This window comes from Symphalangus syndactylus, chromosome 21 (genome assembly GCF_028878055.3).
Source record: "Symphalangus syndactylus isolate Jambi chromosome 21, NHGRI_mSymSyn1-v2.1_pri, whole genome shotgun sequence".
In the NCBI taxonomy this organism is placed as follows: Eukaryota; Metazoa; Chordata; class Mammalia; order Primates; family Hylobatidae; genus Symphalangus; species Symphalangus syndactylus.
In genome coordinates this window covers 81,939,820-81,952,064 of record NC_072443.2, presented here as the reverse complement: position 1 = coordinate 81,952,064, position 12,245 = coordinate 81,939,820, and the positions used below count along the sequence as shown (strand labels likewise).

General features: G+C 38.3%; 1 protein-coding gene across 21 annotated transcripts in view; it reads right to left on the bottom strand.

The window, feature by feature from the left end:
• CADPS (calcium dependent secretion activator) overlaps window positions 1–12,245 on the bottom strand; it is a 477,516-nt gene that overhangs the window by 69,373 nt on the left and 395,898 nt on the right. For all 21 annotated transcript variants that reach the window (XM_063630798.1, XM_055260407.2, XM_055260410.2 and 18 more), the window contains 3 exons: window positions 8,954–9,101; window positions 1,095–1,169; window positions 123–206 (listed from right to left, as the gene is read on the bottom strand). In XM_063630798.1, the coding sequence (XP_063486868.1) occupies window positions 123–206; window positions 1,095–1,169; window positions 8,954–9,101 (307 nt within the window). The remainder of the gene's footprint in view (window positions 1–122; window positions 207–1,094; window positions 1,170–8,953; window positions 9,102–12,245) is intronic.

The window sequence follows — 12,245 nt, the reverse complement described above, 5'->3', positions numbered from 1 at the left end:
ATAGTTGACTGTAATTAACACACATACCCATCCCAAAACAAAATGACGCAACATAACTCCTCTCCCAAGCCGAAACCAAAAGTTAAAACAAAAGCCAGGAAATAAAGAAGCTATTTACTTACGGTAAATGACAGAAAAGAAGAAAACAAAGTCCCTTCGTCATATCTGGATAATTTTGCCAGCACTCCTTCCAAGATAGTAACAAACTAGAAAAACAGCAAAAAAGAAAAAAATGTTATTTCAAACCATAATTGTTCACCATAAAGCACATCATTTCCCAACCACCTAAAGGCTGGGATCGAGCCCTCCGTTCATTTCTGCAGTCTATTATTTGGTTCCCGCCTTCGGAGAAAGGAATAGATTGCCTTTACATAGAAATATTTGACTTATCCGGCTTTCTCTTCATTATTATGTGATTGCAAATATAGAGTGTTACAGAAGTGCAAAGTGACAAAATATTATTGAGTTGCATATAGCATGCGATAATATTAAATGCACTTTTTAAAATCCAAAACTGCGCAAAGCAGTTTCTACGTTACATATTAGCACTACATTTAATCCAATCTATTTTTATTTGTATTTTATCAGTAATTTGGGGGAAACAGAAGTTTAGCACTGGCAAATATAAATGTCTTCCCATTCAGCATTACTTAGTTAAAATTCTATAATTCATGAGGGTGACTGAAATAGCTTTATCTGACTTTTATGTTTTATTATGACTCTCACTGCATGTGAAACTAGAGGAAAAGGGGTTTTCATGATGGCAGAATTCCTTATTACCGTTTAACTTTCTGTATTTAAAAATCTAACTTTGTCAGTGCTGAAAAACAAAACAAACATTTCCCATACAACCTAGCGCAACATTTGGGGACAAATTCTTATTAAGTTAACATATGCCACTTCATCAATTTATCTTCACACGGCTGGAGATCACCGGAAAATCATTTAGAGCTGAGGCTGGGTGATGTACAATCTTGTTTCCTGAGAGACACAAGTATCCAGCTCAACTTTTTAACGTGTTACATTTTAATGGAAATGGAGACATAACAAAGCAGTGTTCACAATGAAACATTTCACCTGAAGCTGGAGGTTACCTTTGCAACCAAGAGTGTTATCATTTCTTTAACAGTTTCTTCAATTAGTTCGTCTATTTTTGAATGGTATTGATGCTAAGAACACAGAAAGACAAATATTAGCATGTTTGGGAGGTGATGGCATTGCATCCGTCAGTAATTTTTAGACAACATGATTTATAAATAAAGCCTGGCCTGCAGACCTAGTTTATTTCCTTAGTCCCAGAAATATCTGTAAGATCCTGACCCCAGTTCTTTGACGGAGAGAGATCTGAAGCTCTTAAAAATATTACCAAGTTCATTGTTCCTCACTTAAGCCTTTCGATGCTTCTAATGTGTGTAGACACATAAACACTTTTACAAATAGCACACATGAATGACGTAATGACCCAGCAGTGTGTTGATTTGGATCTTACAAAGCAGGATACTGTAATAATTTAACACAGGAGATTAAAGATTATCTTTGGAAAACTGCTGGGGGTTGTGGCTTAGGTAGTAGATTCCCTTTCCAAAGGGAATTTGATGAAGACACTGTGACTAATTTTGCAAAAACTGTTCTGAAACCCTCAGGTTCTTTGGGTTAATACCTCAGAACTCCTCATTTTATCTCCAAGTCTTGACTCAGTATAAAGGCAAAGTGTCTCCTTCTGAACCCTTGTGACAAGCCACTCATTTTCTCCATACATGGATAAACAGACCCAGTATTAGAGCCTACACTGAGACCACTGCTAAGTTTTTAAATTTCTCTAACTGTGCCTGTCAATTACATTTACATAGTAATGTGAAAACAAACCCCCACACAAATAAAAATCTGCTGTAAATGCCAGGGAAAAAGGAAAAGTGATTTTAACACAAAATATTACATGCCAGCTCCTTGACATTTATTAGATCATTTTAGTATCCATTTGAATTATCCCATATTTCCTTAACAAAAAATAACAATGCGAGACATTGTTATTTGAAAAGGAAAATGCACTTACCCACGTTTTAGCAAACTTTCAGAAGGATGATTAATTAGGAACAGAAAAAAAAGGAACAGTGCAAATAAAAATTAGGACAAAAGGACACATGAGAAAATAAAAATTAAATATTCAAAAATCTATGTAAACATATGGAAATAAGCCATAGTAATGTGGTTTAATATTCTGATAACTGGCAATCAGAATTATTGAGAGTGAGCAAAGGGATGCGAATTAGGTAAATCCATTTAGAATCATAGGTGAGGTTTGTTTGTAATTGGAAGACCTGGATAAAGTCCCAGTGCAAAGTTGGGAAGTCATGTTACCTATGAAAATTTAACTCAGTTTCCTTATCTGTAAAAAACAAACAAAAGAGATAATAATACTATCATCCTGGACCAATGAGAAGGGAGAAACCAGTATGAAACTCTGATTTTGGAACAGGAATAAAGCCAACCCTGTATAAAGATTTTTAGTGGGTCTAGGCTAGTATCATTATTTTAAAAACCAGTGCCCGAGTCCTTTCCTGTAGTCATGCTTTCAGACTCATAAGTCTCTGTTTTGGAGATCAAGTGAGAGTCTTGATGTGAAAATATTTTGTCAACTGTCATTGTGATTCAAATATTGTTAGTTGTTCAAGTTCATCAAGTATTAGATAAGGGTAGAGAGAGACAGTCATTACTTAGTCATCTCCTCCAGTTTCATTTTAATTGATTAGAGGAAAAACAATACAGCTAATGGCTTCTATGTTGTAGTCCCGTTGAATCAGAACCCATGTTGGCTATACTGCTAGATTCAAAAAGGAATTTACTCCTAAGTGGCATAAACCTGAAGCTAAATGCAAAAAAATTATCTGCAGAATTCTTTGCTAGAAACACAAAGAAAGATGTCAGAGCAAAAGAATTCAGGAAAATTGACAGGGCTCCAAATTCATTTTTAGGTCTTGAGATAAGATCCAGAATCACATGCTTACTTTTCCTCCTCATATGACTGCCTCGCTCATCTAGGTTTTCTTTTTATTGCTATAAATGATTCACATTTATTAATTATGGGAGTAAACTAAATCAGAAAAGCTAGCTGTGTGCAAAATAATATGAACTACCCCAAGCACAGAAGAGCATCATTGAGAAACACTCTCCTGAAAAACTGGGCTGAAGTGACAAATAGAGACAAGAGTTACTGTTCTCCGCACACCAGCAAAGATTCAGGGTCTTACTCTGAGGAGTTAATGATGTCGTTCTTTCTCCCAAGAGAAACAAGCTTTCTCTTCAGGAGCTAGGAACCTCAAACCCTTTCATAAAGAGACACGGTTGAGACATCGTGGCTTATGGAAATATGGTGGTTTATGGGAACCTCTTCCCATTTCAATTCTTCCATGCCAAACTTGGCCTTAATTTTCCTCCAGGCAGTCCCACTATCTCTCCCTTTCACTCAATACAAATATGATCATCTCCATTCCCCTTCTGTTATAATGAACATTTCTTTTTTTCTGATTATAAAACGAAGTATTTTGATATGATTATTCTGTCTCTCCCCAGGGGAAACTTCAGCATGTCAATCTCTGTTGGTCTATTTCCTCGTTTTTGCAGTGGGGGTAGAATTATAACTTGTGAATACAGACATCATATTCACTTAACCAAATAATGAAACAATGCATGGAAACGTGGTTTAGAAACTGAGAAGTGCTATGTGGCAGTATTACTACTACTACTATTATTAATAGATTAACATAGTGGTTGCGTGTGTATATACATTTCTCTAAACTCACCTAAAATCTCTATATTTTATTGTATGTAAATTATGCCTCAATTTAAATAAAATCTTCTTTGGGGAAGATAGCAGAGCAGGGTAATAATTACTCTGTTTATCATGTAGCAAAGAGGTAAATATCAAAGCAGCCCTTATTCCTAGTCAAGTAATTACAGAATACGTGAATCCCTTTTGCCAGTTTTCCGTGATACATGAGACTTATTGGATTCACTTGCTTTTCTGGAGCACTAATGAGTACTCTGCTTTCACTCCTTGATCTTTCTTGGGAGATATATTGTTCAGCGCAGATGTGAAGCTCCGTGAAGGGGTATATATTTCTCACTGGGGCATCTTTTAATTAACAAACATTCCCACTAGACAATTTTGTTATAAAATCTCTTGCAGTCTGATTGACTATCCAGATATGGTACAAAGAGGGAGCTTTACCATTTTCCCATTTTCCAGTCCTCTTTGCTGGCTTTTTTTTTTTTTTTTTTTTTTGAGATGGAGTCCCACTCTGTCACCAGTCTGGAGTGCAGCGGCACTTGGCTCACTGCAACCTCCATCTGCTGGGTTCAAGCGATTCTCCTGCCTCAGCCTCCCGAGTAGCTAGGACTACAGGTGTGTGCCACCACGTCCAGCTAATTTTTTTTGTATTTTTAGTAGAAATGGGGTTTCACCATGTTGGCCAAGGTGGTCTCGATCTCCTGACCTCGTGATCCGCCCGCCTCGGCCTCCCAAAGTGCTGGGATTACAGGCGTGAGCCACCATGCCCGGCCTCTACTGGCCTTCTTGGATTAATTTGCCCTATACTCCAAAATTATATCCTGAGGGAACTACTAATATTCAATTGCCTGGAAAGTTTGGTCAGTTTACTTTTGCTTCTGATGGGCTGAGTTGCAAATTCACAATTACTGTGTGAAAATCATTCCACTTGACTTCCTGTGCTCCACGTTTTGCCTTGTCATAGAACAGATTGTGTGTATGTTGTCTTTCTGTTAAGACCATCTGACCTTGGAAATGAGACGAAAACACACTAGACCAAGTGAGAAACTATTTAATACACAATTTCCCTTCCATTGGTACTTCACAAATTTTAATGAAAAAAATAAATATTTAAGATGGAAAACTATGCTTAACAAATGTTTCAGCAGCTGTCTTTACATGTGATATTACCCAGTGATGAAATCCAGGATGTGATCTTAAAATTGGAGATTTCATCACCTGGCCAGTATCTAATCTAAAGCAGCTTGAGGGAGTTGGGACCCAGGTGGAGGCTGGTATTAGTAGCTAGGTCTATAATATGGGCTTTATATCCCATACTCAGAAATACAAACTACATAAAAACATTGGACTTTCATCTATTCTTATCCCAGTTCCAGGATGTTTCCAGATATTCTTGTTAAATCTCATTTTAGCAACTCAGCTTTACTTTGGAGACGAATATTCCCATTCCACAAAGTGAGAAAAATCAAGGAGGAAACATTTCCATATGACTTTCCATTGAAGTTCTGATTAAGGTTACAGCCACTGTGCTAGACCACTTAGAAGAAGTACATATTTATAGACAATTAAGTCAAGCTAGCTTTATTCTCACCTGTTCTCAGCCACTTGGCATTCAAAGAAGCCTCATTTCCCACAGCTGGTCATTTAAGTGTCTCTGATTCAATTATACTAAGGAAAAATGTCACGATAGATCTCTCCAAGATGGCTTGGGAAAAAAACCAACAGCCTTACAATAAGAATCATAGACTAGGATGCATTATTGGGTGGGCCCTTAATAAAGATATTCAGTCTAGATGTGTGTTTGTGTGTATGTGTGTGTGTGCGCGCTATTTTGGGAGAAACAAGAAATGTTTACAAGCCTCAGTTGTTTTCATTAAAAAAATTATGTTGAGTCATATGGGGAGAGTATGGGTAGTCTTTTCTACTTTATCAAATAGAACAATGTCTAGAAAGAAATAGACACTGCTGTTTCATGTCAAAAATGTTACTGCAAGTCCAAGACAACTTTCTGATTTTATAATCAGAATTAGGGGACTTTAATACCCAATTTTAACAAACTACATACTTTCCAAAGGTTGTGTGTTGCATGCTATGTTCTTCATTCAGCAAATGATGACACATCGTTTGGCAGCTAAGGTATGGAGTCCATACGATGTCATCATTAAACCAAAAGGCAAGTTATTCTTCTATAAAACCAGACTCCGAGGTCAAGCTAAGGTCATTCTACCTTGGCCCAGAAGCGATTAGTGGTAAAGACAAAAGAAGGGTCCACCATTGTGATAAAAATCAACCTGTTCTTTCTCATCCTCTGTCTCCAACTGGGGTCTATGGTTTGGTCAAGGAGGTCCCCAGGTCCTCTGAAATTGTAGAGTAATAATATGTGAAAGTATTTTTTTCCCCTGAGAAATGGCTCCATACTTTTTTTTATATTCTCACTGAAGTTTGTGACAGCAACTCCCACACTCCCACTACTCTCCCTAAACCCCCAGCTCAAAAAGAAAAAAGCCCAGATCAAAGTGACTTGGCGTGTTTGGAAGAATTGTTTAACCATCTGACCAGGTATGTGGGAGCTTGTGAAACGTGGCTGTTATTGAATCAAGCTGGGGAGGGACTGCAAAAGCTGCTGAGGAGAAGGCAAGACCAGTCCTGTTGAATCAACCCTTCTGCACCCTGGCCTAGCACCATCCTTAGAAAACTCAGTTAAAATGTACATCTCAAGAAGATTTAAGGGGAAATAGATCAACTGGACTTCATTTAATTTAAAAGAAACCTGTTGTGTTTTAAAGAATCCCATCAAGAAGATGAAAAAGAAAACCCACAGAATGGGAGAAAATAGTTGCAAATCGTATATATGATAATAGTCAAGTATCCAGAACATATAGAGAACTCTTACAACTCAATAATAAAAAGACAAATAACCCAATTTTTTAAATAGGCAAAAGATTTTGAATAGGCATTTCTTTAAAGAAAATATACAATGGTCAATAAATACATAAAAAGGAGCGACCAATACATGCTACAGCCTGGATGAATCTTGAAAACACTGTGCTGAGTGAAAGAAGCCAGACACAAACGGCCACATATTGTATGATTTTGTTTATATGAAATGTTCAGAATAGGTAAATCCTTAGAGATAGAAAGTATTTTGGTGATTACCTAGGGCTGTGGAGAAGGGAGGGGAGTGAGAATTAATGGGTACTCAGTTTTTCAGGTGATAAAAATGTCCTAAAATTGACGGTGGTGATGACTGCATAACTTTGTGAATACACTAAAACTACTAAATTGTACATGTTAAACGGGTGAATTTTATGGGTATGCGAATTATATCTCAATTTTAAAAATAGTAGCTCCAAGGGGAGAAAAATTAAGGAGGAACAGGATTCTGGAAAATATGAACTCAAAGGGATCTCAGTGAACTTTTGAGATCACCAAGAACAGAGCCTTTAAAGTGGGCTTGATGAAGCCTAAGAGATTGTTTAAATATTCCAGAGCAGCTCAGATGGGTGGTGGGCAGTGAAGAGGTGCAGAGCAGAGGGCCACCTGGCAGCTTGGACTCTAGGCCCCCTCCTCCCCTCTCCATCCAGAGCAGCTGTTCTTTTATTTGTGTCACATGCTGGCCTTCTTGATTTGGTTTGAAAAACAGATTGTGCCACTAAAAACAGCCTGGATAAAACTAGAATAGTGCTATCATTTTACAGATGAGGAAACTGAGGCCCAAAGAAGCTGAGTAATTTGTCAAACTCCAGCTTTCAGCTCAGCCAAGGGAAGAATCTAGGTTTCTGAACACCGAACCCAGGTCTTCCCCAAGGGGGGGCTATCCTTCCTACCTGAGTCCTTCCCCTGAAGTCAGGTTTACATACTGAGTATCCAGGTCAGTGGTTCTCACAGTGTGGTCTCTGGAACAGCCAGCAGCATCAGCAACTCCACGGAACTTGTCAGAAATGCCAATCCTTAGACCACATCCCAGACCTATCTGTAACTCTTGGGTGAGACTCAATGATCTGGGTGTTCAGATGCTCTTTGGATGAGTTTAATGTACAGTGAAATATGAGAACCCACTGCCCCAGATCATTCACATATTCACATGAGCACATGATGCTGGGACAGAGAACCAAGGGCACCCTGAATTTGACTCCAGTGCCTAGAATGTAACCTCCAGGGAAAGGTCCTCCACAAGAAAATTAGTCAGGAACAGAGTTAACCAGGGTGGCGGTGGGGGCTGAGGAAGCTGACTTGTAGGGGAAACAAGGTTGAAGATGATCTTGCCAGGAAGAGAATACCACCAACCCACATTTAAAAATGGAAGGTGCCGAAAGAGAAAATAAATAACGAATAAGGAGCAAATATAATTTAGTAAAAATTCTGAACATGTAAGGCTGGTATCGAAAGATCTGATTTAGGAGCAATTTATGCCAATTGGCAACAACATAGAGTTGCCAGAAATGCTTCTGAATTAATTCTAAATTGGTATATGAATATCTAGCTGGCTTAAGGCCATCAGAGAAAAATGATCATGATAGTCTTTAATCAAGCCCAAGTTGCTGTTTCCTTCTCCTTTACATTTTAAATACTGCTTTGGAATTGCAAACTTAGCAAAGGACTAAACTTTTGGTCAGGAAAGATTCACGATCAATTCAGTCTAAGGAAAATTGAAAGTCTGCAAATTTTTTTTTTCTTTTTCTTTTTTTTTTGGAAATTCAGAACCTGCTGGCTGGGGATTGTGTAGCAGGGTGAGCTAACATTATACATCCCGGAAGTTGTTTGATGCAAGAAAGGCCTCTCTTGCTGTCCAGATGTTCAAAGTGATAAAATGCACTTCAAATGTGAAAATGACTTTCATTCTGGCAAACACAGATCTGTTGGAGACACCAGCCTAATAAATAAGGTCGTCAAACTTCATTTAGCTTAGAGGAACTTTATGGCCACCCCAACTCCAGCCAAGAATCACTTCCAAGTGACTGACATTCTCATCAGCACATGCCTTAGAAATCTACTTGACAAACAGATACTGAACACTCATCCATGGCTTAATCCACAAATGTTAGAGTGTATTTCTGAAACTAGCAGACTAGGGTAGATGGAAGGAATTTGTGAAGTTTTCTTCTACATGATCAATGAAGAGGGAAAAAAAAAATCTGTATTTTTTTTTTTTTTTTTTTTTTTTACCTCTTGGCCCATTTCCATGCTGCAAAGTTTTGTTGATTGAGCTTTGGCATCAACCATAACATTAAACATGGTGCATATTGACTGTGGGACTCGAAAATCTGTTGATCGACTGGTTTTTTGCAGCTTAACTTCAAATGCAATCCTGGTTCTATTAAAACAAAGTAGGAAAAGACCAATTCAGCGTTCAGATGGCAGCAGGTGGAGGAGATATTTTCTGAGAGGTCAGTGAAAAAGAAAATTGAAGGCTGTAATCAGTTTCAGTTGACAATGACTTCACATGTGTTCCCTTTTAAATGACTTTCCCAACTAAGGAAGGCCTATTCACAGAGACAGACATGCACACCCTTCCTTTCTCGGCAGTACACGGAACACCTGTAGCTTGGCGTATTTCTGTCTATAGTTTACATGCTATGGAGAACCTTAATTGTAGGAGAATGAATGAATTCACAAAAACTCGATTACAGCAGTATAGCATATGTAAGTTCTCTCACATTGGCAACTGCCTACCTTGAATTACTTCATTAATAAAACAAAACAAACAAACAAAAAACCAAAGCAGTTTTTAATCTTCAAAACCTCGTGGTGGGGAAAAAAATCTTAAATGACGTTTATTGCTGTGGGTTTTTATTTTCCCCTTTCTGGTTTTGAAAGAGACAAAAATTTAAAATCCAGCAAGTGTATTACATTGCTTTAAAGACTACAAAATTGTTTTTGCTTGTTAAAGGACATAAAAAGGAAATACATCAAGCTGTTAAAGACCGCTACCTTTGAGGAAGGGAGTGAAATCAGGAGGCGTGGTATTGGGGGACTTCCACTATGTTTTGTTTTCAATGTCAATGTATTATTTTGCAATAAAATACATTATTTTATGATTTAAAATGTCATAATATACAACTATTTTATATGTATGCTTAACATACATATACAATTTCAAGAATTGTGCGATGGTGGAATCTGAATGTAACGTAATTCTGACATTGGTCAAATTATGATCTCAGCAATGTGCTAACAACTCATAGAAAAAGCCTAGCCTGACATGGCCAGCTGGTAATACAGGTGGAAGATCTTATCCTTGACATCAGCATTGTAAAAGGGGCCTAGTTATATTTTAAAAGGTTTCAGGGAAGTGGGTGATATCATCAAATGTCTTTAAAGAAAAGCACCTGGTTAGTAAATGGCTTTATTAAAGCCCCATTTGTCTGATGCATCTTTTTAGCATTGTTCACTGTCAAGTTCTGGAGATCATGCAGCCACCAGGAAAGCATTGCTTTAAGAAGAATTTGTAGCAGTTTTCTAACAGTGCATGGGAGGACCACACAGCTAGTTAGCTCAGGAAAGGATGCCAGCTTGCTAACACACCCTGAGTGCATGCAGGGAAGCCAAGTATAATTTCTAAGGTTGGGAGCCCAGTTCTTAAGAAAAAAAAAAAAAAAAAAAACCTAAAAAACCCAAACCCTTAAAACACCCCTATATATTATATGATCATGTTAAAGATAAATGTATCTTGGCTTCTGAAGGCTCAGTGCACTGAAGTAGCTTTCTAATCATGATGATCATTTTAAGCTACGCTGCAAATACATCATTTGCCGGTTTTGTGAAAAGGAGGCCTGATGAGGACTGAGTTGGACAGGTCCCTGTGCTGATCTTCTGAGGCTTGTGTGCCAGTTCCGGCCCAATTTGAGAAATGGAAATGCTAAATTGCTGCCTTCCAATGAAGTAATCGTCTTCAGTTTTCACAGGAGAACTGTTCATAGCCCTTGGAGTGCAGGGCTGTGAAAAGAGGAAGCTGAATGCAAAATTAATATGACTGAGAGGGCTCTATAGGACCAGAAAGTCAGAAAAGGAGAGGTCATTTAACTCAACTGACTCCTTGAGGGCAAAAGACAGCATGCCTTGTTTTGTGTTCAGCACAGGTAACCTGATATAGACTAGACTAGAGGCTCTGTAAATGTCTGTCAAATTGATGAATTAAATTTCTGCAGCACTGAAACATGAGGAGTGCCTTATTGACTTTTTGGCATTGCATATTTATACCTATGAAACAATGTCCCTGCTATGTTGGCCTAGAACAAGGGTTATAGAATCTGTTCTACCGAGGAAAACAATGGTTCTAGGCTCTTCTAATGTAGATTCTATGTATTAAGACATCCAAGAACTCATCCATGCTCTGTTCTCTGAATCTGTAGGTCTGGGGATATTTCCACTCATTTTTGCTCTTGTCTGCTTTTGGGCTGATTTAAAAGGGACATCAGGAAATTTAAGTGTCCAGGCCAGCCATACATGTGCAGTGGAGCAACTCCTGTCAGTAAAAGGTTGCTTAACAGCTACTGTGTGCCAAGCATGGTGCTGAGACTTGGGGAGGGTGAGGAACGCCAAATGAACAAGATCCACTCCCTGGCTCTGTGCAGCTCACCCTCTTTAGGTGTCTGAACCGTGAAGACATGATTACAGCATGGTAAGGGATAAGAGTCCCTATTCACCTGTGACATCCTAATATCTCTCCATTTTCTCTGAGCATCTTCCCATTTCTTGCTCCCAACCCAGACTGGCTTCTCAGTGAAGGACATACATGTCTTTCCGTACAATTACGTGCACAGTTTAGGAACTGATAAGCCTTTACTGTAATGCATTTCACCTCTAGGACAGATCACAAAAAAAGTTTTTTTATGGAATGGTTTGGCCATCGGAAAAGCCTTGCTTTTCCTAAAATTGATATAGACTATCTAGGAGATCGTGGAATTCAAGACCCTAAGGAAATATTTTGACCTTGAGTTTCAGAAGTAGGCCTGCCTTCAGTTCTAAGAGTGAGAATAAAAGAGCAATACTAAAAAATCTGGATCACTACAATTTTAAGCTTCTGGAAGTGGCCTCAAACACCTGCCCAGATTCTCCATAGCGCATAGTTCCTTTCTCAATTCCTGCTGAGATGCTGTTCACCTACCTGGGATTGCATCGTTCTTTTGCTTTTTTGCTTTCCCGTTCTGAAGATATTATTTCACCTTTCCTCTTCCAAGATATGAAATAATAAATTCAAAGAACTTCCAGACAAACCCAGCCTCCATCACCCACAACTGATCCATCAACCAAGCTACACAACATCTGGAGATTTGAAGTAGCCTGTGCTGCTTGAGATCTATTTTTTTTTTTTTTGAATGAGGAAAAATAATGCAACAGTTATGAACTAGAAAAGGAACTTGGATGCGTATCTGGGGGCAGACAGAGTGATGATGATGATGTCACCTCAGTGGAATTTTATTTCTATATTTGATATAGAGACACTGCATGAGGAAAG